This window comes from Chlamydomonas reinhardtii, chromosome 11, assembly GCF_000002595.2.
Source record: "Chlamydomonas reinhardtii strain CC-503 cw92 mt+ chromosome 11, whole genome shotgun sequence".
NCBI lineage: Eukaryota > Viridiplantae > Chlorophyta > Chlorophyceae > Chlamydomonadales > Chlamydomonadaceae > Chlamydomonas > Chlamydomonas reinhardtii.
Window position 1 is genome coordinate 1,575,971 of NC_057014.1, and position 24,647 is coordinate 1,600,617.

Below are 24,647 nucleotides of genomic sequence, written 5' to 3' on the forward strand. Positions count from 1 at the left end.
CGTGGGAACAGAATGGAACAGTACGTCGCTCGGACTCAAAACAAAGTAGGAGATTCAAACTCCCCAACTGTTACCCGCCCAACCTCCCGCCCTGTTCCAAGTGGAACTGGCTGCTGGTCTCTCGGCGACACTACCGTACATCAGATGCGCCCTGCACAGCTCACCACCGGTATGAGCAGATGAGCGCTGCTCGTGCCATCAGCAGCGCCACGCACAGCGCGCAGCTGGCTACGCACACGACCTTGGAGATGGAGGCCACGCACGCCACGGCCACGGCCGCGGCCATCACGTCGCGGCACCGCTGCTGCGGCCGCCGGAGCAGGTCGCAGCAGCGCCAGCTCGCGTACACGATGTACAGTGCCGCGAGGGCGCGTGGTGCGACGGCTGAGAGAATGCACATTCCCAACGTCACCATCATGTCTAGTTGAAAGGACTGGAATGTTTGTAGATAATCGTTGCGCGCCTCCGCATCTCTGCGTCGCCGTGCCTCCTCTGCGCGGCCCCTCGACTCCTCGTCGCGTTCCCTTGATACCTCTGCCAGTCTCCTAGACAGCCTAACAATGTCATCGCTGCCTGCGTCTGAAGATGACCCTGACGACATTCGTTTAGTCTTCCTCCGCCTCTTGTCCTGGTCAATTAAACTAAGCTCTCTAGTAGGAGATGTGTCATAGTAGGAGTTGCGGAATTCAAGAACAGGCGAGTCCTCGGGCAGTCTTTCGAGGTCACTTCGCGCGCGGGAACGTTTGCTCAATTCTTGCTGCATGGTAAACCTGGATTTGCCGATTGGAAGAATGTCAGGAAAGCAGGTGAAACCGCGCTCTGACGAGCCAGGGTTCCACAGCACTGTGATATCAATCGCCATTGCCAGCGTTCACAGCCCATTCTGACAGCTCGACCCCTCCGCCAAAACCCGGTCCACCCGCCAACACGCATGCAAAAACCGCAATGTGGCTCGCCAAATGCTTCTTCATATATCACAACGACGTCGCGGGGTGACATGTTTCCATAAATCATTATACTAGATCATCTGCAAGGCCGTACGGCTGGGGCCGGGAGTACTATCTGCACGGGACTTGGTAGTGGAGGGGGCGGGAAAGGCCACGTGGAGGAGGAGAGCGCAGCGCCACCCAAGAAGCGGCGCAAGCGCGCAGGCTGAGGAGCCGGCTGGTGTCTAGGTAGCGGTCCGCGGTGGGGCTGGCAGGGCATGCGTAGCGGCACGACAAGTTGTGCGGCTGTTGACAACTGTGCTGTGTCTGGCTGCGGTTGGCTCTGCTGTGGCATCGCGATTGCTAGGCACCTGGTTTGGCTATGTGCCTGTGCAAACCGACCCCGGCTGTGTCCGGGCGATGAGGTTTGTTCGGCCTCAGAATGTGGAGGGGCTCAGCCCCTTTTCCCGTGACCGGGGAACATTTGTCTTCACGGGACTCAGCCGCTGCTTCCCTTGCCCTTTCACATCGTCCTAAACGGTCCTAAACCCCCTCCCCCACACATACATACACAGCCAGGCAATACTTCCATCAGCAGCGCCATTGTTGGACGGGGCGCTGCTGATGGAAGTCCTGGGCCGCCAAAGTTTGGGGGTTGGTCGTCGTCCCATAGGTTGGCCGGGTTTCGGAAGCCCATCCTGGCGGTTTTCGGGAAGCGCCCCACAAGCAGAACTAAGGGGCCCAACGCTGCACTACGAGGCTCATATGAGCACGATATGGCGTTATGTCGTAATAAGCACAAATAAAGCGTGGGAGTGCTAATGTGCGCGTCCTGGCGTGGACATAGCACATAGCCCCCACATTCGACACATGCGCTTTGACATGGCAGAACCCTGTAGCGCTGATGCGCGTGTATCACGCGAAGTAAGGGGTGCTGATGCACTCTGTCCATGAAACACATGACGTGGGTGGAACGCGGTACTTGGGGCTGGGTCCAGGGGTGGGCTGGGTTGAGGGAATTTCCTGGGATTGAATCCCACGCGTGCCGAAATCGCAGTGATAGCCCAGATGGCGCAGCGCGGTAGAGCCATTCACCCTCTCCCAGTCGAAATTACCCCTCCCCCCGGGTAGAGCCCTTCACTCAGGCTCTCCAGGGCCAACGTTGCGGGGGGAGACTCAGGGAGACTTGACTAAATTGGGTGTGACGCAGAACGGGCGGGCCGCGCGCGGGCGTAACATTTTCGGGAACCACAGATGGAAACCGTGCACGTGAAATTTATAGTCAGGCCGTAAGTTACGCAGGCCGATAGAGCCTCTCAAGACGAGTTGATTGGCACCATCTATCGCGGTATTAAACGGAGGGGTTTTCACCCATCAACAAGAACACAAACACATTCAAAAGTTACACAAGTTACATCCAGAATGGGACGGCCAAGGCACACGCAGTTGCTCATGCGCCTCTCCATTGTGTCGGGTTGGGCAATACACACACACTCTCTCTCACACACATGTGTACACACATACACGCACATACATACACGCACATGCACACGGTATCGCCACCGCCATCTTGCCAGGCACAGCGCCACACATGCAACACCCGTGTCGCCAGCCGCAGCATGCCCCCACTCTCGCCCCCGGCCGCCAGCCGCCAACACCGCGCTCCTGCCCTTCGCCGCCTCCCACCCCTATCTTCCCTCTGCCTCGCACATCCACATCTGAAAGCCCTCCGCGCTCCAAGCCAACCTGCCCATGTGCCGCCGCCGGAACAGCAGTAGCAGTGGCACGTGCGCCTCTTTGCCACAGCCCCCTCACTGGTTGCTGCCGCTGGTGTAGCAGTACCAGGAGGTGCTGGACTCCCAGCATGGTCTTTGCAGTTCCCTCCAGAAAACCATACCCTGATCTGCACCCCTAGGCCACAGCTTCCTACTTAGTTGCTGCCGCTGGTGTAGCAGTAGTAGGCGGTGAACGTGTCTACCAGGCCGTACAGGTAGTCCGCCCCCGCGCCCAGCAGCGGCACCCGTGACGTGGCGGAGCGCAGCGAGGACAGCCACGACCTGTGCCGTGTGTGCGGGCGTGTGCGGGCGTTAGAGGAGGAAACAACACGCAGAGCGCTTGGCGTGACTGCGTCACAGAGCACAAAGGAAGGAGGCATGCAGGACCGTGTATGTGTGCGGCGCGGCGTTGCTGGGTGTGAGAGCACGTGGACGTGGCTGTGTGTGCTATCGACTTGGTATGGGCCCGAGGCGGGGGCTGTCGCCGCTCAGTGTGACAGGCCCCTGCAACCTCCGCCGACACACCGCCACCCATGCAGCCGCCCATCGACCCCACCTCTTCCATCCTGCTAACCACCCTGCCAACCACCTTGCCAACCACCAGCCGCGCCGACACACACACACACACACACACACACACACACACACACACACACACACACACACACACACACACACACACACTCACAGTGTGGTGGCCTCCAGGAAGGGGCTGCGCAGGGCGTATAGCAGCAGCTTGCGCCGCCGCTCGTACAGCTCCCGCTCCTCGCCGGGGCTGACCCCGGGGGCCGCCAGAGACCTGCAGGGGTCGTGGTGGCGAGCGGTGGTGGTGAGTGGTGATGGTGGTGGGGAGCGGTGGTGGGATTGGGGCACACGGGGGAGACGCCATGTCGGGCGGATTCGGGGCGTGGGGTCGTGGAGGTGGTTGTGGTGCGCGATGGTGGGGTTCGGAGTGGAGTGGTCAGGTGCGGCGGTGGCGGTATGGGAACATGGGGTGCGGTTGGGAGTGGGTCGGGGGACATGGGCATTGGGGCCCAGTAGTGTCACGGCTGCATTACGCCGACAGCCCCTAGCAAGCGTCAGGTCGCTCCCGTGCCCGCGCCCGTTCGCCCAACCTTCCCCTACAATACAGCAAGTAATACAAGGCTCCCCAGCCGCCACCAGACCGCCACCAGACCAGACCCACCTCGCCAGCGCCAGGCTCAGCAAGGACGACCCCGCGCCCCGAGGTACCGCCGCCGCCGCCGCCGCCTGAGACAGTGCAGGCGGCCGCTGCCGCCCCGCCGCCGCAGCCACACCCGGCGGCACCTTGCCGCCCGCCCCGCCCGGCGCGCCTGCGCCCCGGCCGCCCGCCTCCGCCTCCGCCGACCCCGACTCCGCCTCAGCGCCGAAGCCGGCCGCCTCCGCCGCCGCCGCGCGCGCAGCAGCGCGCGCCGCCGCCGCCTGTACGCGCATTATGAAAGCTCAAGGCCAAGGAGTAACGCCACGGAGTAAAGCCCGGCTCGAGGGCGCGGGCCTCTTTATAAAAGACTCTCCGTGTCGAAGTGGAATGCGTGCCGGAAGCCCAACGCCACCCCCCCACCACATGCCCCAACTCCTCCTAGCCTCCAAACTCCCAGAACCATGTCAGGCTCGGCACTCTCGCCTCCCAGGCCCCCATGTGACTTGGGTCTGGGAGGTGGGAGTCTCCCTCCCCTTCTCCCTCACTCTCCATCCCCTTCTCCCTCCCTCTCCCTCCTCTTCTCCCTCCCTCTCTCTCCCCTTCTCCCGCCCGCCCGCCCGCCCGCCCCCACCTCCATGTGCTGCTGCCCCCGCCGCCGGAAGTGGCCCAACAACAGGTCCAGCGCCAGAGAGGCGAACCAGGGCCGCCAGGAGCGCCGCCCGTACCTGAGGCGGGGAGGCAATGTGGTGGTGCGGTACGTGTGGGGCACCAAGGTATACGGTACGCAACCCTGGACAAAAGAATGCTATGTTTTGCACCACGCACCCTATACGTGTAACGTTTGCACCACCCACCCACCCACCCACCCACCCATCTATGCACCCGCCGAACCCACCTCCTCAGCATGCTGACGTACACCACGGGCCGCCAGATGTGCAGCAGCTCCGACAGCCACAGCAGGTTGCGGCCCATGTGGCCCTCGGGGTCGGCCGCCGCCTCCGTGTCGCCCGCCGCCGCCGCCGCCTCAGCCGCCGCCACACCCGCCCCGCCGGCCGCGCCGCCGGCACGGCCCAATCCGAAGCCAAAGGGGAAACCCGAGGAGCCGCTGACGCGTGAGGGGCCGGGGGCACCAGCAGAGGAAGTGGAGCCACAGGCGCTGCGCGCCTGCCCTGCCTGCTGCTGCGGCGGCTGCGACTTGCCTGCGGCCGCGCCAGCGCACCCACCAGCGCCGCCCGCTGGCGAGGACTTGAGCCCATGCTCGGGCTCTATTTCACTGTACACCGCCGCTGCCTGCTTCGTGAGCGTTGCCGGCCACTCCCACCTCTCCACCGCTCGAAGTCGTTCCGCGGCATCTGCCGCTGCTGACACCGCTCCGCCACCGCTGCCGCTACACCGCAGCGAGGTGCTGCACGCCGCCCCGCTCCGCGCCCGCTCGTCTGCTACCGCCGCGGCCACGGCAGCCGCCTGCTCCTCCACCACGCCCTGCCGCTGCGCCGCCGCCGCGCCAGCGCTCCTGCTACAGCCTGCTCCACACGCTGATTGCTGCTGCTGCTGCTGCTGCTGCTGACACGCGTCTGCTACAGCCGCCACGGCCCCGTAGAGCGACGCCGCCCAGCCGCCCACCTGCTCCCCCAGAAACTCCCGCAGCCCGTACCGGTCGGCAGTAGCAGGCCCGCAGCTGCCACAGCTACTGCCGCAGCCGGGCGCAGCCGGTCCCGCGCCTGCAGCGGAGCCGCAGGCCGCGGCGCTGCAACTGGCGCACTCACCAGAGCCCGAGGCCGGCCAGCCGTCCACCCCCTCCTGCGTCTCCTTTTGCTCCCGCCGTAGTTGCGCCTGCTTGTGGTCTGTGTAACGGCTACGCAGCCGCTCCAGCGATGCCAGGATGTCCTGCAGAGTACCGACGGCAGGCTTGCACACCTCGGTGCCGGGATTTCTTCCCTCCAGCCCTTTGCACCGTGCACCCAGCCCCCTCTCCAACCACCACAGCCACCACCGCCACTGACCACCCGCCCCACGCACCCGCCCACACGCCCACACGCCACCCAACCACCCGCCAACCCCGCCGCAAGCACCACTACCACCAAAGCCGCCCCCAGCCGCCGCACCTGCAGCCCCAGCTCGCTCTCGAACTGGTGTAGGTCGTCGGGCGAGGGCCGCCGCAGGAACATGTGGGCCGAGTAGCGCGACCACGCCGCCATCTTCAGGCCGGCCCTGCAGGCAGGCAGGTCCGGTGGACAAGGGAGGGGTTGCAGGTCGTGGGGAGTTTAGCAAGCGTCCACGCGTGCACCGTGCGCGCTTCAGCCTTCCTCAAAGCGCCTGCGTGTGCCCCTCCGACCCCTCCGGCCAGACAGGTTTCCACGTTGCCACAATGCCCCCCGGGTTGGCTCCCGTAACAACCTCCCGCCCGCGCCCTCTGTCGCTCTCTCTCACACGCACACACAAACGCACGGGGCCCCGACCAGCCCTGCGCTGCTGCTGCACTCACTTGGCCAGCTCCACTGCCAGCAGCGGCGAGTAGCGGCTCATCTTGCCGGCCGCCTCCAGCCGCATGCCGCGCAGCTCAATGAGCGTCTCCACCTGTGCAGGCAGGGTGTGTGTTCGCGTGTGGGTGTAGAGGGGTTGAGGGGTTGAGGGACTGAGGGGTCGAGGGGTTGAGGGATTGAGCATTCCGGCGTGGAGGATATGGAGGCATGGAGGACGTGGAGGACGCGCAGAACTTCAATACGGAGCATGGATCGTGGAGTATGGAACGGGGTGACGGGGCACGGATAGTGTTGATGCTTCAACGTTGGCGGCAGTTTGGGCACAGGTGTCCATCACTGCGCGCAGGGCACTACGGGCTCAGGATGCCAAGTGCCGCACTCCTGCTGGCCCGTTTATCTTAGCGAAAGTACAAGGCCGTTCTCGAGGATGTGGGCGGCTGTGAGGCGCGAGGAGGCGCGGTGTGGGGCTCTTATTCTCTGACTCTTTGGATACCGGCAGAGCGCTAGACTGCACGCGAGACTGCGTGGCTGGGGTATTGCGCGGCGGCTGCCCCCTCCCCTGTTCCCCTGGGCACTGCCTGACACATGTGCGCACGACGGATGCTGCATTATGAGCCATTACAGGGACCCTTATTGTCAAAGGAAGGCGTGCATGGGGCTGGTCGCCCGGCCGCGTCCGTAAGTGGCCCTCTCCTGCCGTTTCCCGCCCAGAGCCTCTGCCACGCTAGCTAACAGCCGTTCGTCACGTCCCCCGCTCTTCAAAGACGGCGGCGCCGGAACGGTGGTCCAGCTGCAGACGCAACTTACATACTCCAAGGCGTCCAGCAGCAGATAGGGCGTCGGCCGCGAAGTGGGCAGTTCCTTCTCCTCGATGATGTGCTGGTGCCAAAGCGAGAGCAGGCCCACAGCGGCATGGTATGCTTCATATGTTGCTTCCGAGCCACCAGATGTGCGGCTAGGGTTCCAAACGGTGAGTAGGAGAAGCCAGTCCAGGTTTTGTACAATTCCAGGGTGGCGCCGCACCCATTCTTTGTATCGCTCTAACATGTTTGCCAATATATTAGCATCACGACTGAGCCCGACAATAGTTCTTGCCTGGGGGCGGAAGGCCTGCTGACAGGGCAAGTCAGCATGGGCGCTCGGCAAAAATCTAGGTGTTGGCTGTTTCTCCTCCAGACACACTTAATATAAGCTCTAATCCATTCGTTTAAAATGGCTGCCCTTGCTTCCCAACGCCTGAACCTCGGCGCTGCAACACCTCTGCGCGCACCTCGCGCTCCGATTCATGTGTCGGCATGCCTAAGATCGGCTGCTGGCAGCAAGGTTGCTAAGAGTGCAGGCCTGGGCGTCGCGCAGCTTGGCACGGCTGCAAGCAGGCCTGCGGGCACCCAGCGGCAGGCGATTAAGGTGCGCTTGGGTCTCGTGTCACCGCGTTCCAGCACAGGAAAAGCAGCGCACGTTGTGGCGTTCGCCTTTCCTCGCTTCATCACTCGACCGCATGCAGCCGTTGGACTCTCGTGGGAGGTTCAAACGTCGTGGAACAGTACTTTATGCCCGCTCGTTGCCACTCAAGTTACGGCGCACGCGCAAGGGAACTGCGCGGTCAAAGTCGATTACCGCAGCGCGGCCGCTGCGAGCAGTGCTCGGGAGCTGGGCGACCGTCGCGCGGGGCGCTCAGACGATGGGGCTGCAGTTTCACACTTGGGGGCAGCTGGGCATTGCGCGCATCAGATCCGGGGCTGCGCGGTGTCGCTGCTGGGCCTTCCGGGAGTCGGGGGTGAGGATGGATAGCTCCTGGGATAGCTCGCCACGGTTTTGCGGCTCGCCGGGCGCGGAACGTCTGACAGGCCCAGCCAGCTTTCCCATACAACACACGGCGGCCATAAAACCGTCCACGGCTCGCTTTCGTGCAGTACGCGGCGGGCCCCTCCGGGCGCGCAAGCCGGGCGTACGCAAGCTTGGCGCAGCCCTCGCTGGCGCACCATCACAATGCAGCGACGCATCCACACCTGCGTCCCGTCGGCGCGACGGTGCCCGCCTGGCTGCCTCCTTCAGATACCTCCCTCCTTTCCAACCAAGCGACATGATTGATTGCAGTAATTGCGTCCTGCATACTCAGAATGTAACTGCTTGCCCCATGCCGACAGGTGTCGGCCTTCTGGCGCCGTGAGCCGCCCGCCCCGCTGGACCCCAACTCGCCCGAGCAGGTGGGTGCCAGGAGTCCAGGACACGCGTGTCAAACCCCCGTGCTGTAACAGGCAGGCGGGGGCATGCGCATTCCCATGTCTGCGCCCCACCCGCGCAACTACAGTACGGAGCACTCACCCACCAGCACCGCTCCACAGCAGCCTCATCCCCAGTCCCCACCCCTGCATACCTTGGAGCCCCTGCACCCCACGAGCCCCTTCGCCCCCACTGGACTTCGGCACTCTAAACTTGTGATCTTACCACTCCGTTCTCCATAAACGGCTACCCCACCCCTTGGATAACCGTATATGGGACCGGCTCACACGGCTGTCCCCGTCTATGGACGGCACCTTCCCCTCCCCCGCCCAACGCCCAAACGGCCCGATACCCTGTGCCTGCCTGTGGCCTGCACAGGTCGCGCTCCGCAGCAGCGCCGGCTGGCAGAAGAGCCTGAGCTTCGTGGCGTTCTGGCTGCAGCTGGCACTGACCATCGTGTCGGCGGGCGTGCTGGTTTTCAGCCTCATGGTCAGCAACGTGGCGGCCACGGTGGGTGATGGGTGATGGCCTGGTGGATGGTGGGTGGTGGGTGGGTGCGGCGAAGATGCGATGGAGCTGCGGTGGAGACGTTCGCCGGATGGCGGAGGGGCAAGGAGGGTATGAGGCGGAAGGAGGGAGCAGGGGGTGGTCTACGGACTGGGTGCAGCGAGGAGGAAGCCGCGCATGCTATGTACCGCCGGCCTACACCGACACGGCGGCGGGGCACGCACAGTGCTATCCCCCACTTGACCCCCGCCCCGTCCGAACCCCCCTTACTGTATGCCCTTGCTGACACACACACAGAACGTGCCCGCCTGGCCGCGCTACTTCACCGCCGCGGGCATCGTGGCCGCCTTCCTGTCCACCTTCTTCGCGCACGGCTTCCTGCGCCTGGCGCGCAACCTGTCGGCCGGCGAGGCCGTGAACCCCGGCTGGCTGGGCGCCAACCTGCTGCGCTGCAACGCGCTCAACGTGGCCGGGATCGCGCTGACGGTGGTGGGCCTGCAGGCGTCCGTGGGTGAGTGGGCGGGTGGGGATGTGTGGGGAGTGGGTGCTGGGGAAGGGCGGGAAAGGGTGAGGAAGGGAGGGGAAGGATCGGGGCGGGCTGGGATGAGGTCGGGAAAAGCTGGGAAACGGTAGCATAGATGGGGCGCGAGCAATGGCTGTAGGAAGTAATAGCTGGATTTAGGGTTTGCTCTCGTAGCCTAGCTTTCGTCCTTACCGGTTTGTTCTCCACACCCACACCTGCTTCCGCTAAAACCCTGTTTGACATTTCTTCCACCATTCACCCGACCGCCCGCCCTCCTAGGCACGCTGGTGGCCAAGTCGCTGATGACGTCGGTGCAGGGCGCCTTCGCCGCCAACGCCGCCAACGCACTCGTGTCCATCGACGTCTTCTCGCTGCAGGTGCGTGCTGGCGCCACAGGGTGTGGCAGCCGGGGTGTGATGGCGAGCAAGAGGCGGCAGAGGGGCAGCGTGTGGGGTCTGAGGGTCTTTCCAAGAAGTTGCTGTTCAGCAGTGTTACGTTCGGCACGGAGTGAGCTCCCTACACCCCGCAATGTAAGCTACAAAGCGACTCTATCCCGACCGCTAACCGAGTCCACCCGGCGCCCATCCACGCTCCCTCGTCTTCCGCCAGCGTCTAACCACCGCAACCGCCAACCGCCAACCGCCACACAGGCCGCCACCAACACGGTGCTGTCGCACGTGGTGTCGCTCATCTTCACCAACATGATGCTGGGCGTGGTGGGCGGCGCGCGCAACGCCGCGGGCGGCGCCACCGCCAACGGTGTGGAGCTGGGCGCCGATGGCATGTCGCCTGTGCGGCCCTCCACTCTGGGCTACAGCCCTTGGAACCTCAAGGCCGATTAAGGCGGCCGCAAGCAGGTGGCGTGGATGGCGAGGCTGCAGCAAAAAGGCAAAAGCATGGTAAGATCAGGTCGTGGCGAAGACCGCGGAGGCACGGTGGGGGTGAGTCCGACAGCCGTGGCCGCGGCAGTCATGGCTCAGGCGGCTGCGAGCGGCTGCCCGGTTACAACTGCGTGTGGGCGTGCTGTACTAAGGCCGGTTGCAGGGCGTGGCTAGCAGTGCGCGGTGGGTGTCTGCACTTGGCCCGGCTTGGCTTTCCTGGGCCAGGGACGGAGGGTGGCCGGCTAACACGGCTGACTCAGGGCTAAGTGGGATTTGGCGTGCGAGGCAGCCAGGCATAGCTCCGGCCCGTGACAAAGCGATTGCCGCCTTTGGGCATATGCCACTGTGCCACACTGCCACGGGTCTTGCTGGTGGGATGTATGAGCTGGTTGGCTTCGGCTGGCCTGATAGCTTCAGACCACAAGGTCTGGGTTGGCAGGAAATGCTGGATGATGCACAGGTTGTTGTGATTGCAGCGGAATGGGTTGCTATGTTCGTGCAACGGCCTTCTAAATTCAATTGAGAGGAAACAAAGTAAGTATGTACCTTACTGAGGCTCTGAGGCCCAGCGTTTGGTGTTTGACTTTACAAAGGGAGTCGTGGCATGCTGTGGGGGAGCATGCGATGCCGATATATACAATCTTTTTTTCCAGGCGTGGTTTGGTGAGCTCGAGTGGCATTTGGTGATGTGCCTGTTCTGGGATCTGCCGGGCTGGGTGGTCCGGACCGTATCTTCGCATCCTCGCCATTGCGGAGGTGAGGAAGCCGGTAAGCAATCAAGCAATGAAGTTTATGACACTGAGGCGTACAAGGACGTGCGAAGCTGTGTGTGTGAAGGGCCCCCCACACGGCGCTAACGCAGCCGGCTTTCGTGGCTGACTTTGGCGTATCTAGCTTGACCATTCGATAGATTCCCTGTAAAGCTGTAAAGATGGTCTGGAACGGCCCACGCTCATAGCAGGGACATATCAGTGGGAGCAGGCAGCGGGAGCCCGCCGTGTCCCGCCGCAGGGGAAGCTGGAAGCTGCGGCGTGACAAACGCCTGCTGCAACTGGGCGGCGCTGTCGAGCATGCACGTAGGCATACATAAGCTAGAAATTCATGTGTGAACGCCGCAGGTTCGCTGACTGCGACGTGCGGAACGCGCCCTCAAGTTGACGCGGTGGTTGACGCAGGCGTCAGCCCAATCGAGCTTTCTTGATGCACCCTCGAAGGCATTCCATGCGCGCATGGCAAACATATGTCATTCCACTTAACCGCAGCCAATACATATAAATTGTTGGACTGAACCGAGCGGCCTTCCAAGGACGGAGGACTATAATCAACTATCAAGTCACACGCGCCTAAAGCCAGCCGTTCCATCTGAAGGCGCATGCTGGTAAAGAAGATGGCCCTCCGCACTCAGATAGAAATCGAGGTGCGCATGACTGCCACAACGCGTCAATGCTGGACCGGGCTGGGCGACCGCTTCAACCTCCAGCCAGGAAGCAGAGGGTCAACTGCCCTCCACGAAATCTTGCATATTACTTGGCGACAAGGGCGCATGTCGGCTGTGCGCGCCAACGTCCTCGTCCCTGCGTACCTCGGCCAGACTCACGACCCGTCCCGAACGTCCTGCCAACTACTACAGGCCCCCATCGACCGCGTATGGGGCGTCATGAGCGACCTGCCCAACTGGAGCAACTTCAACTCTTTCCTCAAGGTGCGTGCGGTGCGGCTTGGCGTGCCCCTCCACACGCACCCCACTCATGCACTGCAATGGACCACTGGGGGCAGGGCCGCGGGGGTGCTGGAGGGGGCTCCGCCGCGCTACCCATCAGCCGACTCGCCCGGCGCTGCATTTTCGGCGCCGGCCTCGTAGCGGCCTGCTTGTTTAGTGCTATGCTGCTACTGTGCAGCTGCAACCATTGTCTTATTCGTCCCGTCGTCCGCCCTGTGTGCGACGTGTGCCGTGGTGCAGGTGGACCCACTGCCCGCGGGCCCGCTCAAGCCGGGCCAGTCGCTGGACGTGTCCTTCAAGCCGCCCGGGGCCAAGAGCGCCACCAAGATGCAACCCAAGGTGCGTGGCAGGGGGAGTCGAGTGGCGGGGCGGGTCGGGGCGGGGTCGGGGCGGGGTCGGGGCCGGGGCACACTGGGGCGCCACCGTGATTGCTGTTAAGAGATTCTGCGTGGGCGAGCCTAGATAACAGTGCTAGGGGCAACCCCATAGAGTTGGGCGCGGTTGGGTCACATGACTGCCGATTACTCTGTTAACATGGTATTGGTTGGCCTCAGCCATATGCTAGCCTATTGTGTAGCGCAGAGGCTCATTGGCTTCTTGGCTAGTGGAGCCTGCAGTCGGCTCTACACCGGCTTGCCCTAGCCGTACACGACACGCATGGGGGGAGGGGCAGACCGCAATCCCGTCAAGCTCTCTCCGCAACACTCCCCCGCGGGCTGCACCTACCCACATCATCGACTACAACAGCAACACTCCAACCTTGACTGCTCACCAGCTAAAGAACTGCTGCGAAACAGTAAAACACCATAGCCTCCTAGCGAAAATGACAAAGGGAAATCGCTGACCTGACGCGGTCCGTTACTGCCCTACAATGTCTAACGTAACGCCGAAGAAGGTACTACAACTCAAAACATAACCAGGCAAAGCATGCCAAGCATACCAAGACAGGTTCCGCAACATCCAGTAGGTCACCAGCCTACCTGGCCCCAATCGTACGAACACCACGACCCACGCTGACACCGAAACCCCTCAAACAGATCACCAGTCTGCCGAGCCTTGTTACGTCAGATAGTCCTTGCCAACGTCAGCCTTTATCTAGAACATACCTTGCCTAGAGCCACCTCGTATAGGATACCCGCTACACGCCAAGCCTACCGATTCTCCATGTGCGCACCATGGTTTGACACTGGCCCACGCCCTTCACTGAACGTCGGAAGCCACGTCGTTTCTCACTCCTTGCGGCTACCTTACTGGTGCCTAAATGCTCAGGCCCTTCATGATAAGGCAATCTCGCACGGCCAATGCGAAGCACCTGTCTAATTGAGTCCTCACACGCTACGCACGCGTCCGCGCATACGTGAACAAGTCCGACATCCACCAAACCACACTGGAGGTGTGCTAAGCTCTACTGCTCAACTACACGCCCCGACTTTCATGCTGCATATCCAACAACAGCGGCGGTTTCGCCACTACCATCGCCACCGCACGCCTGGAAACCGCAACTCTCGTGTTCATAGGCTTCAGGCTGTTAGGCCGCCTACCCTTTTCACCACATCCCGAATCACTTCACAACTGATGTTCCCCACACACGTGCTGATCCGACTGACAGGCACTCCCCCGCGCACGGTATTGTACCACCTGACTCAACACCAATGATATCGCATCCACGTGTGCTCCCCCCATGTTATGCTCGCACGCACTTCATGGTCACCTGGTTGACACCTTTCGTATACGCACAGCTCGCACGCACTGCAGGTGTCCCTTTACCGTCGCACTGAAATCCCAGAAACTCCTCACGCTGACCACCTGCAACCAGTAAAGGCGCAACCCATGTGCCTGGGATTGTGACTGTCAGGCATCGTCATGAACAACATATCCCAAAAGCCAAACTGCTTGTCATAACAGATAACTACTGGAACACCTCGGGTAGCTCCCTGGTTTATACCCTTGCATGGGTTCCGGGTTGGGTCCTTGCATGGTGCATGGCGCACGCACTCTCGGACTCCCCTACGTTCTCCCTTGCATATATTTCTGACCGATATCTTGACACTCCCCCGCGGGCAGAACTCCATACTTTATTGCAATCGCTCCACAAGCAAGTCTCAGCATACCTTGTACGCTGTCCGCGTGTAGGCACTGGTGCTACTGCAAATCGTCTCATCCATCATAAGTACAATTGCTTAATGTATCCTACTGCACCCCCTCTATCCCAACTTCCATCTACAACAGCACGGCTCCCCCGTGTCCGACGGCTCCCCCTTGTCGGACTGCTCCTGCATTCGCTCGTACCTACGGCTTCACTTCACCGTCCCTGCGGTTTCACACACCGCATCATGCCGCACCACCGGCATCAGAGCTAGAGAGCCATACACATAAGATGATCTTGTAACATCACATGATAAGAGCATAACAGCAACTCTCCACCGCTGGCTTCACTTGCCATGTTCGTTCATCTGACTTCACTTGCCAGTCGTGGATCCTTGCCAGTCCGTGACTTCACTCGCCACATGTGACTTCACTCGCCACATAGCAAACTCTCAGTGCACTTCACTCGTGCAAACAGTAGCAAAGCTTCACTCGCATTTGCTCACACAATCTCAGGTGATTCACTCACACCTGCACCGAAAAGGCCACGCCGGCACGCATATCATGTGCAAACAAGCACTCACAATCACATAGTAATTATGCTCCCCAGGGACTCTGTCCAGTTGCATCGCACATAGTCAGTAACTCGCTGCATTCCCTGTGCACGGGGCAGAATCCCTGCAAGGCAATTCTCCGGGAATATGAGTGCTGATCGCACCTCAACACTCCCCTCGAGCAGCACTCATCAGCTATCGTGTGTCTTCCGGGCGCCACGTTGGCTTCTCGCCGGAGTCGACCTCTTTAGCTCTCAAAAGTGCAGACTCAGTGAGACTCAGTGAGACTCAGTGCAGACTCAGTGCAGACTCAGTGAGAGCCGCGCACGCGCCCTCCACGTACTACGTTAGTAGCCCCACTATGCATGGCACAACCGTTAGCATTGCATGTACGACTGGCGACAATAGACATAATGTTTGTGCCATGCTCCAATACCGAAACACTGTGCCATACAGTATATGCCAACCGCGACACTGGTTTGCACAGCAAGCCTGCTGTGTTCCCGCCTTCACAGTTGCTCCCCCTGATTGCCGCGATTCCTCACAACTGGACACTCTGGCACGCCCTCATAGCCACGGCCTGCCATAACATTTGATAGGGTGTCCCTGCCGCCACGTTCCAAATTCAACTCCCCCTGGCGCCCGCCCGACGACTGCGGCATATCCAGCTCGTACGCTTTCCCAATCGTTGCCAGACTGGCAGTAGATCGGGGCCACACAATCGCACCAAAGCAGGACTGCACTGTGCGATGGAAATGGCGTTCTTCGGCGGACCCTGCTATCTCGGCGGACCCCGAATTCCAGCTTATATAGTCATGATGTTTAGATTAATGAAAACATCCAGCGGATGTCGCGTTGTCGTCCAGGTCCATGTTGGTCTTCCCCGTTTCGGCTTCGGGCTTGTCCACGGACCAGCTAACTACTCCCACACAGTGAAGGAATCTAGTAAGCGCACTCGGTCCTCGTCACGGCACCGCTGGGGCCGCCGCCTAGCATGTTATCTAGGTTTCGCCTCCGCGTGCGCGGGGCTCATAACCTGTTAAGAGATTCTGCGTGGGCGAGCCTAGATAACTGCTACAGTGCTAGGGGCAACCCCATAGAGTTGGGCGCGGTTGGGTCACATGACTGCCGATTACTCTGTTAACATGGTATTGGTTGGCCTCAGCCATATGCTAGCCTATTGTGTAGCGCAGAGGCTCATTGGCTTCTTGGCTAGTGGAGCCTGCAGTCGGCTCTACACCGGCTTGCCCTAGCCGTACACGACACGCATGGGGGGAGGGGCAGACCGCAATCCCGTCAAGCTCTCTCCGCAACAATTGCAACCCTGTATGCGGGTGCAGATGGAGGGACAGGCTACCATTACTGTATTAGGCAATCTCGGGCGAGGGAGTGCAGGGAGGGGCGGTGGCAGAGCCCACAGCGTAGAAGGGCAGTGTCGAATGTACACGGCTGGCTGGGGCGTGACGCTAGGGGCTGGCCGCCCCCCCCCTGCCCCTTAACCCCCCACGGCGGGTACCGCAGTCTCCACTTCCGCGCTCTCCTACGGCCTACCGTTGAACACCAGCAAACTCCAGCGAATGCACCAAACCACCTTTGCCCGCACCACAGGTTGTGGCTTTTGAGCCGGGCAGCAAGGAGCTGCGCTGGCGCGGCAAGCTGTTCAACACCGACTTGTTCTTTGTGGGCGAGCACTTCTTCCAGCTCAAAGAGATGGGGCCCAAGAAGACGCTGCTGTTGCACGGTGAGCGAAGGGTGAGCGATAGTTGTGAATACTTGTGTGTCACGGCAGGCGGCATGCGGCCAAGGTACCACCGTGCCCGAAATCGGTTCCGGTGCTCGAAGAACCCGGGGAAAAGCTGAGACGTTGGCTTATGTGCCCAAGCCCAGCATGCAATGCATCGGCATTTGGGCAGCTATGCAAGCCAAAAAGGGCAGGCCAGCTGTGCGTGCCCTGAAGGCGTGCGTGCCCGTGCTCGTGGAGGCGGGGACATCGGGTTCTGTACGGCGGGGTGGGGGCAGCCCGCTTCCGGTCAGCAGGGGCCTGACGGGGGAAGCAAGGCGACACGCACCGTGTGTACTGCAGTGTGCAATTCATGCGGTGTGCGGGGCCGCTCCGCGCCCGTCCTGGCCGCCAGCGTTCCAGCGCCGCTTCCGCCGCCACTGCTCACTGGCTTCAACCCTGCCCCCGCCTGGCTTGTGTCTTGCCCCTGCACGGCTGCAGGCGAGGACTTCAAGGGCTGCCTGGTGCCGCTGTTGGGCGGGATGCTGAAAGACACGGAGAAGGGCTTCCTAGACTTCAACCAGGGCCTCAAGCGCGCGGCCGAGCAGCAGAAGTAAACAGCTGACGTGGCGCTAACCCGTACACGCAAGCAGGCACGGTAGCTGCCAGATTGATGGAATGCCAAGGCGGCGGCCGTGTGCCGATGATGGTGGTGGTAGAAGTTAGGCTGGCTGTGGCTTCGGTTGCGGCGGCGGTTGGGCAGAGGGTGGTATCGTGTTGCTGACTAGGCGTGCCGGCGGCTTCTGGTGTTGGGGGTGAAGCATACAATGGCATGCCAGGGTCCGAGCATACGGCATAGCATACCCCCACGGTGGCACCGGCATTCTGGAAGGGGGTTCGTACACTGCCAGTTGATACAGAACTGTTATGCACAGGAGTGAGAGCGGAGACCAGCAGCATAGACGGGTACCATATTACTGTTTTAGGTATTTGTATGGAGGGCATGCAATGGCCGCTCCACCTACAGCACTGCCCTGCTACCATTGTATACTGAACTGATGGCCGCAATTATGGCCTGGTGCTTGTTGGGTCGACTCTTGGATACAAGTGGGACCTTGAACTTGGATAGTGTTTAGTGTTGTTCAGTTCTCAAAGGTGCACTTGCAACAGTACTGCCGCAGCCCACATTGGAGCGGGCTTCGCTGGGCAGCTGTGGGTGGCAAGCTGCTAACAATGCATGTGGCTTGGGGTGTGGGTTCTTTTGCTTTCCTTAGTGCGACCTTGACTGTGACGCGATGCCCGACGCCGCATGTGCAAGCGTGCTACAGCTTCGCACTTTGGGCGCGTGGGCAGCTGGATGAGTCGCATCGGTCGCGCTCAACGTTCGCAAATCTCAACTGACAATTTATCACACGCCGGCAAACGGTTTGGCAGGGAGTGTTTGAACGCACGCGTCCACTCGCGCCAATAATGAGTAGGTACTGCTGCCTCCTTCAAGCGCGTGACATGACAGTGAGACCGTACCCGGTTCACTGCGAGTGGTCATGTGAGCCGCGGGCGCGGGGCGGCAGGTAGAAGCCAGGCGGTGACGGTGTCAGGAGTGGTATGGCCGGCATCGGGGTTGTGTAAACTATTTGCTGCGTACGGCTGTCCATGTCTGAACTCCCCATAAAGGGCATGTGCCCCAATCCAGGATCCTAGTCTAGGGATTTGGCCAGTGAGCTACACCGCGGCAAAATACGATCATGTATAATTGGGGCGAGGCTTTTACAGGTCTCTTTAGTAGTATCCACCAACCTGCTCGCTGGTCCAGCTCCGGCCAAGGCTCCGGCCTCCTTGCCATCCATGCTGACAAGCGGTGTCGGACTACGATGACACAAGTGAGCAGCCCATGCATCGTGACCGCCCGTTGCCTTGGTAATGTGCGACAACAGAACCCCAAGCACGCAAACATGCCTTGTTAGTGAATTGTCAGCAACACGTTATTGAAAGCTCTTCGGTATCAAACCACCGTCCGAGAGTATATGATATGCCGTAAAATGCGTCCGGACCACATCTCACACCTCACATTAGGCACACACACACACACACACACGCCTTCCTTGTGCTCTTTCACACACACACACACACACACACACACACACACACACACACACACACACACACACACACACACACACACACACACACACACACACACACACACACACACACATGCCGGGGAAACGCCAGGTCACGGCAGCCCTCGATTGAGAGCCCTGTCGTTGGTTATACCAGATACACGATTCACGTGATCTGGCAGAATAACCGTGGAAACCGTAGTCACACACACACACACACACACACACACACACACACACACACCTGCCGGGGAAACGCCAGGTCACGGCAGCCCTCGATTGAGAGCCCTGTCGTTGGTTATACCAGATACACGATTAACGTGATCTGGCAGAATAACCGTGGAAACCGTAGTCACACACACACACACACACACACACACACACACGCACACACACACACACACTCACATACACACACACACTCACACAAGATTGCCGCAATGTCAGGTGAAAAAGCCAGGAAGATCACAGTTACGCTGCCCAAATGCATGCCTGCCGTCAAGCCAGTGCACGCCGCCTGTTAGAAGCAACCGCGATATGAATATGCGTCAGAGTTGCCAGCCTCCTTGTTCAAGTCCCCTCGAAAGTGTGAAAACAATGAAGTTGCCGGTATCCGGCATTATGACCGTAAGAACACATGCTCAAAGGGAACACGTACACGCACCCGGAGGCTCGATGCTCTATCTATGCCACGTGTGAATGCAGACGTGTAAGGACACAACACGTAAGCACACCAGGGACACGACCAGGGAACTCTTTGTCCGTTGACGTGGGGGACTTCGGTTGTTAAGTCCCTTTACACTGCGTCGTTTGCGTGGGGTTTCCAAGCATCGGGCAGCGCGGCCCCATCGGGCCTTGGCTAGGAGGAGCTCGCGGCCCTGGTGGCCCGATGCTGTATCCGCCACGCGTGAGTGCGGACGTCTGAGTGTCATTACGCCAACATACACCCCCGCCCCGCCGTTCCAGTGAGACACGCTTGTTCACCAGCGCACCAAGGGCTAAGGACTCCACACTTCTGGGCCATGCAAGAAACACCTCCTCCAGAGCGGCAGTGACAATGCTCTCGTGATCATGTTCTGACATAGCGCCAACACCCCAATCCAGTACACCGCCTTGATGCCGCTGTTACAGCCATCTAGAAATTCCCGGATGCGATACATCAACATGAACCTACAGCAGCAAGGCCCTTGAAAACTTGACACAGCGAGGGAGCGCCTGAGATCCGGCAAAATTGTTGGGGACAAGATGCTGTTCCTTGTCCCTACGTCTTTTTCGCGGAAGGGGTGTAAATGAATCCTCGCTGCAGCCTTGCATACAACCAAAGCGCTTATGCTCCTCATACCGTATTTACCCAGCACCCATCAACCTTGCCTGTCCTTGCCAGCATCTACCGACGTCGATCACTGATACGGATTGGCATGTACCAGCCAATGACGCCCAACCGCATCCAGTCAGTAGCCAAGGCCCTGTCTCCAATGGACCCCCTCGAAAACATTCCCAGCTTAGCAAAAATGTTAAGAAAGGAGGGCCCAACACCCCCAAACGTCCACCACTAAACCCAGCTTCTGTTCATGAACCCATCTGCACCACGGCCTCACAAAGTGTGTCAGTCTGAGGGCCCGCCTGAAGGGGCCCGCCCTTGCCGTCTCATTCATGTCATGCGGGCAGTGGCCCTCAACGCACCTCAAAATTGTGCGACCGCGCATGCGCTCTGTACGCGCGCATGCGCTGCCGTGCCCATTGCATTTAAGGTACATGGCTGGCACGATGCTGGTGCATCTGTAAATGAATGCCTGCACATGTGTGTTAGTAAGGCTACCTCCAGGTGTTGGCAAAACCGCTACGCGCGCACACTAACACGCTGCACTGTAGCACGCTGTCCTATCTCCTTCCGCAAATGCTTGTAAAAGATGCCTGAACCCATCCACACTTGCAAACATGCCGTACGCATCCCTAGCTGGGTTTCGACGCGCCGACTCTCGCGCTCCCCTCCGTGTATCCGGCACTCAGCAACGTATCGTCATATGATGCCCCTCTGGTTCTCTGGATTGTCCCAGTTTAGGCTTATTGCAGAATCCAGGCCTGGGCGTACTTGGCCATGCATATGGACATAACCACAAATCTCAGAAGCCCACGTGCAACCACAAAAAGAAATGGCGCGACAATAAGCACTCAAAAATAAAACAATGACCGAGCCATATGCATGCGCATGCAATGGCTTTATTGTAATTTATTGTACGCACGGCCATGCGCGGGACCTCGCGCTCTAGCGAGGCCGGGCACATAGCAAGAAGAACCGAGCTAGGCGCACATCCTGCCGGCGAGCTGTCCGCCTTGTAAGCTCAGCGCCTCGGATGACCCGCAGCGGGCGCCGGTACCTACCCGCTCCGCACCTTGGGCAAAGCTGGCGCTGCTGCCGAAATCGTTACCCTGGTCAGGGTGCGTGCCCACGCCGCCGGGGCCAGGCATGCGCATGGTGGGACAGCCCCCGTCAGGGGCTCCGCAGCCGGCGCCACAGTTGGTGCCGGCAGTGGCGGCGGCGGCGGCGCCGCCAATCCTGCACAGCACCTGATACACATCATAGTCATCCAGGCACTCCTCAAACAAGCCCTGGAAGCTTTCGGCGTCGAGGGAGACGGCCGCTGCAGCGGCGGCGGCCGCCGCCGCCACTGCCGCGTCATCGTCGTCAGCAAGCGGCTGCACAGCGGTTGCGGCGCCGCCGCCGCACGCGTCCGCAGCCCCGCCGGTGCCGGGCTGGAAGAAGGGAGCGCTCCGAGGCAAGCCACAGCCGCCCTCATCGCCACCGCCACCTCCGCTGCCGCCGCCGATACGTGTGCCAAAGGCTAGGGCGCCCATGCATTTCGCCAAGAGAGCGCAGTCGTTGTAGTCGTTGGGCCCGCCGCCGCTGCCGCCGCTGCCGCCGCTGCCGCCGCTGCCGCCGCCGCCGCCGCGCTCCGCCTCCCAGCTGCAGCCGCCAAGGCTGTCCGTGTCCCACGCGTCTGCTGCGACGTCGGCGCGCTCACATTGCACCACGTGGCCCGTGTAGCGCTCCACCCCGTCATCGTCACTGCTGTTGGCCTCGCCGCCACCACCTTGGCTAACGCCGAACGGGATCGGCAGCAGCATCTGCGCCGCTGGCGGCCAGTGCGGAGAAAGGGGCGGCGGCGCGCCAGCCTCCGCGGGAGCGGCGGCGGTTGCCATGTCGGGGCCGGCGCTGCCACGACTGGAGGCGGGCCCCGCTGTGGGCCCCGGTCTGCGGGCGCCGCCCACCAGTGAGTCGCTTTGGTAGTGCAGCGGGTGGTTGTGGGCGATGCCGCTGCCCCTGGCCGCCACGTGCGCGTGGTGCCAGTCGACGCCGCCGCAGGGCAGCAGGTCCGCCAGCGGCGCCCGTGCACACAGCACCGCACTGCCGCCAGCGGGCAGCGCAGCAGCGGCGGGCGCGGCGCCGTGGGCTTGCGCACCGTGCTGCCACGGCGCCGCGGTTTCGGATGTGAAGCCGGTGTGTGACCGCGAGCCGCAAATGCCAACGGCCAGGCCGTGCGTGTCGTGGGCAGGGAGCCAGTGCGGCGCCGCCGCCGGCCGCAGTGCCGGCGCCGCGGCGCCGCCGCCACCAGGGCTGCAGCCGGCAGCGCCCTCGGCGGTGCGCAATAGGTCGCCGACGCACGTGACCTCGACGGAGGCCAGAGGCGCGCAGCCAGCCGCGGCTGCCGACGCCGCAAGCCCAACGCGCGACGGCGGCAGCCGACGTAACGGCAGCGCTGGCGCTGCCGCCGTCGCCACAGCCGCATGGCAGGACTGAGGCTTGGGGCAGGGCTGGTACCATGCCCAGCCCGGCTGGCACGGCTGCTGGTGCGAGTGTGCGTAGGTCTGCGGGGCATGAAATGGCTGGTGGCCATAGTAGAGCAGGTGCTGCGCGGGCCAGCGCTGGCCGGCGCTGGCGGCGGCGGCGCCGGACTGCCGCGGCGCCATCCCTGCCGCCGCCGGTGCCGACAAGCGGATGGCATCCACAGGAAGCAGCGCGACGCAGTCATTGCCTGCTGGCGCATCCAGATTACGGCGCGTCCACAAGGCCTCTGCAGCTGTGGCGGCGTTGGCGCGGGCGGCTGCGGGAATGGCTGCAGCTGCAGCGGAGGCGGCGGCGGCGTCGTAGCTGACAGCGGGTGCCGAGAGGGCGCACGGCGGTCGCTGGCTGCTGCTGCTGCCGGCACCACCAGGTGCTGCTGCTGCTGTAAAGGCAGCACTGCCTTGCACTCGCAGCAGTGGGCTCAGGCTCGCAGCGCTTGTGGCCGGCGGCGGCATGAAGCCCACGTAGGCGGTGACCCGCACAGGCGCAACCGCCAGCCCCCGCCGCTGCTGCTGCTGCTGCCGCGGCTCCGGCTGCGCTCGCTCCTTTGCAGTGTTGCAGGCGGCGACGCTGGGGCAACCGCCGGCGCCGCTGCACCAGGACCAGGCCGAAGCCGCCCCTCCCTCGTAGCCCTCAATGAGGTCTGCCGCGTCGAGCAGGACATCTAGCCAGTCGTTGGGTGGCGATAGCGAGTTCTGCTGCTGCTGCTGCTGCTGCTGCTGCTGACAGGGTGGCTCAGCGCCCCGCACGGCGTCGCCTGCTATCACGTCGTCGGCCGCTGCGTAGCCGGCGCCCGAGCCGCCCGCAACGTCAGCGGCGGCGTTCGCAGCCACTTGTGCGCACAGCTGTCCCAGAGCAGCGCAATACGAGGCGACACCATAGTTTGCCAACCCCGGCAGCGACAGAGGCGCACCTGCGTTGGCGCACCGATACGGTACGAGTGAGGCGGTTGACCCGGATGTACTGTTTCGTCAGCGACTCATCACGGCGCAGCGACGGGCCGACGGCCGAGAAGTTCCCAAACGCAGTTCCCGAGATGCAGCGGTTGGCCATCCCCGTCACCCTGCCGCAATGCTATCCCTTGCCCACGGAACCTCAATGGTCACCTGTGGGTAGGTGAATCTCAAACGCGGCAGCGTTAGCCGTTGCGTTCAGGCATTTGGACGCTACGAGCAGGAACAGCGGCTCGCCAGCCGAGCCGGCCCAGCAGCGTATAGCTCCCATATCCTGCTCGCCATCCAGGCTGCGAAGAGACATCTTAGACGGCCGGAGCAGGCAGCAGGCATTGAAAGGAACGGACACGCCCAGCACTCTCAGCAATTCGAAGGCGCGAGTGTAGGCTGGTGAAGACGCATGCTCACAGCAACGTATGTGCCTGCGCCAAACGCAAATGCAGGCAAGCGGTCAGCGTACTGCGGAAAGCAGACTCAACCGCTCCTACACCTCAGCAAACAAGAAGCGCCCCAGTTGACAAACCCACCCTGTGCACTTGTATGTTGGAGCTTCAACAAAGCGGGACATTTTGCCGGCTCCGAGCGCGGCTGCCACCAGCTCACTGACCAGCTCACGCCCTCAGAGTGCTCACGTCCCGCGCTTCTTGTGCAAGCACGCCTATCTGAGCATAATCACTGGCCATAGGTCAAGGTGCTTTAACAAACTGTGACACTGCAAGTGGACACTTCAAAATTCAACGTGGCCTGGCAGTCTGATAGCACTTCGCGCTCTGTGATTCTGAGAGTTGTACATACAGTATTATATGCTTAGCGCCTCATGACTAGTTTGTGTCTGCTTGTGACGGTCTGAGCGCTGCGCAACCCTGGCCACGCCGTCTCATGACGATTGATAGTATCACAATCGACAAAGCCATGGATTTATACCAGTTATTAAGCTATGATAAGGGACTGCTTAATGAACGCGTCTGCGAACGCCCCAATTGGAAACTCTTCGCAGGTTGCAGCCAACATCGTTTCGTGTCTTCTTGTGCTGAACATTTGCAGAATCAAATGTTCAATTGGCGCGTAGACAAAACCTGCACCAACATGTATGCTGGTCTCGATGAGAGACGTGAATGGATCCAGAGGCCATGGGTTTCCTGCGTCAGGCTTGTGTCTTGAGGTCTTGGCC

The 24,647-nt window shown here is 61.5% G+C and overlaps 4 protein-coding genes across 5 annotated transcripts; 2 read left to right on the top strand and 2 right to left on the bottom strand.

The window, feature by feature from the left end:
• Positions 1 to 1,974: 1,974 nt before the first annotated feature.
• On the bottom strand, positions 1,975 to 7,430 carry CHLRE_11g467758v5 (uncharacterized protein). The gene is made up of 8 exons (XM_001699467.2): positions 7,154 to 7,430; positions 6,349 to 6,440; positions 5,969 to 6,074; positions 4,759 to 5,750; positions 4,495 to 4,588; positions 3,888 to 4,144; positions 3,390 to 3,500; positions 1,975 to 2,983 (listed from the first exon to the last, which is right to left on the bottom strand). Exons 1-8 carry the CDS (start codon positions 7,391 to 7,393, stop codon positions 2,857 to 2,859), a joined length of 2,019 nt encoding a protein of 672 aa, XP_001699519.2. The 5' UTR covers positions 7,394 to 7,430; the 3' UTR covers positions 1,975 to 2,856.
• A 100-nt stretch (positions 7,431 to 7,530) lies between these two features.
• Positions 7,531 to 11,421, top strand: CHLRE_11g467759v5 (uncharacterized protein). The gene is made up of 6 exons (XM_043067516.1): positions 7,531 to 7,753; positions 8,494 to 8,553; positions 8,948 to 9,079; positions 9,374 to 9,587; positions 9,879 to 9,976; positions 10,250 to 11,421. Exons 1-6 carry the CDS (start codon positions 7,559 to 7,561, stop codon positions 10,439 to 10,441), a joined length of 891 nt encoding a protein of 296 aa, XP_042919512.1. The 5' UTR covers positions 7,531 to 7,558; the 3' UTR covers positions 10,442 to 11,421.
• Positions 11,422 to 11,751: 330 nt separating this feature from the next.
• Positions 11,752 to 18,200, top strand: CHLRE_11g467760v5 (uncharacterized protein). 2 transcript variants are annotated; one of them, XM_001699429.2, is made up of 5 exons: positions 11,752 to 11,897; positions 12,111 to 12,182; positions 12,441 to 12,539; positions 16,448 to 16,580; positions 17,061 to 18,200. In XM_001699429.2, the coding sequence occupies exons 1-5, from the start codon at positions 11,868 to 11,870 to the stop codon at positions 17,174 to 17,176; spliced, it is 450 nt and encodes a 149-aa protein (XP_001699481.2). In that variant the 5' UTR covers positions 11,752 to 11,867; the 3' UTR covers positions 17,177 to 18,200. The 2 variants fall into 2 exon arrangements, with proteins under 2 accessions (XP_001699481.2, XP_042919513.1); XM_043067517.1 differs by lacking the exons at positions 11,752 to 11,897; positions 12,111 to 12,182; positions 12,441 to 12,539 and adding an exon at positions 16,051 to 16,203.
• A 114-nt stretch (positions 18,201 to 18,314) lies between these two features.
• Positions 18,315 to 24,490, bottom strand: CHLRE_11g467761v5 (uncharacterized protein). Its single transcript, XM_043067518.1, has 3 exons — positions 24,004 to 24,490; positions 23,630 to 23,898; positions 18,315 to 23,436 (listed from the first exon to the last, which is right to left on the bottom strand). Exons 2-3 carry the CDS (start codon positions 23,778 to 23,780, stop codon positions 20,981 to 20,983), a joined length of 2,607 nt encoding a protein of 868 aa, XP_042919514.1. The 5' UTR covers positions 23,781 to 23,898; positions 24,004 to 24,490; the 3' UTR covers positions 18,315 to 20,980.
• Between the last annotated feature and the right edge of the window lie 157 nt (positions 24,491 to 24,647).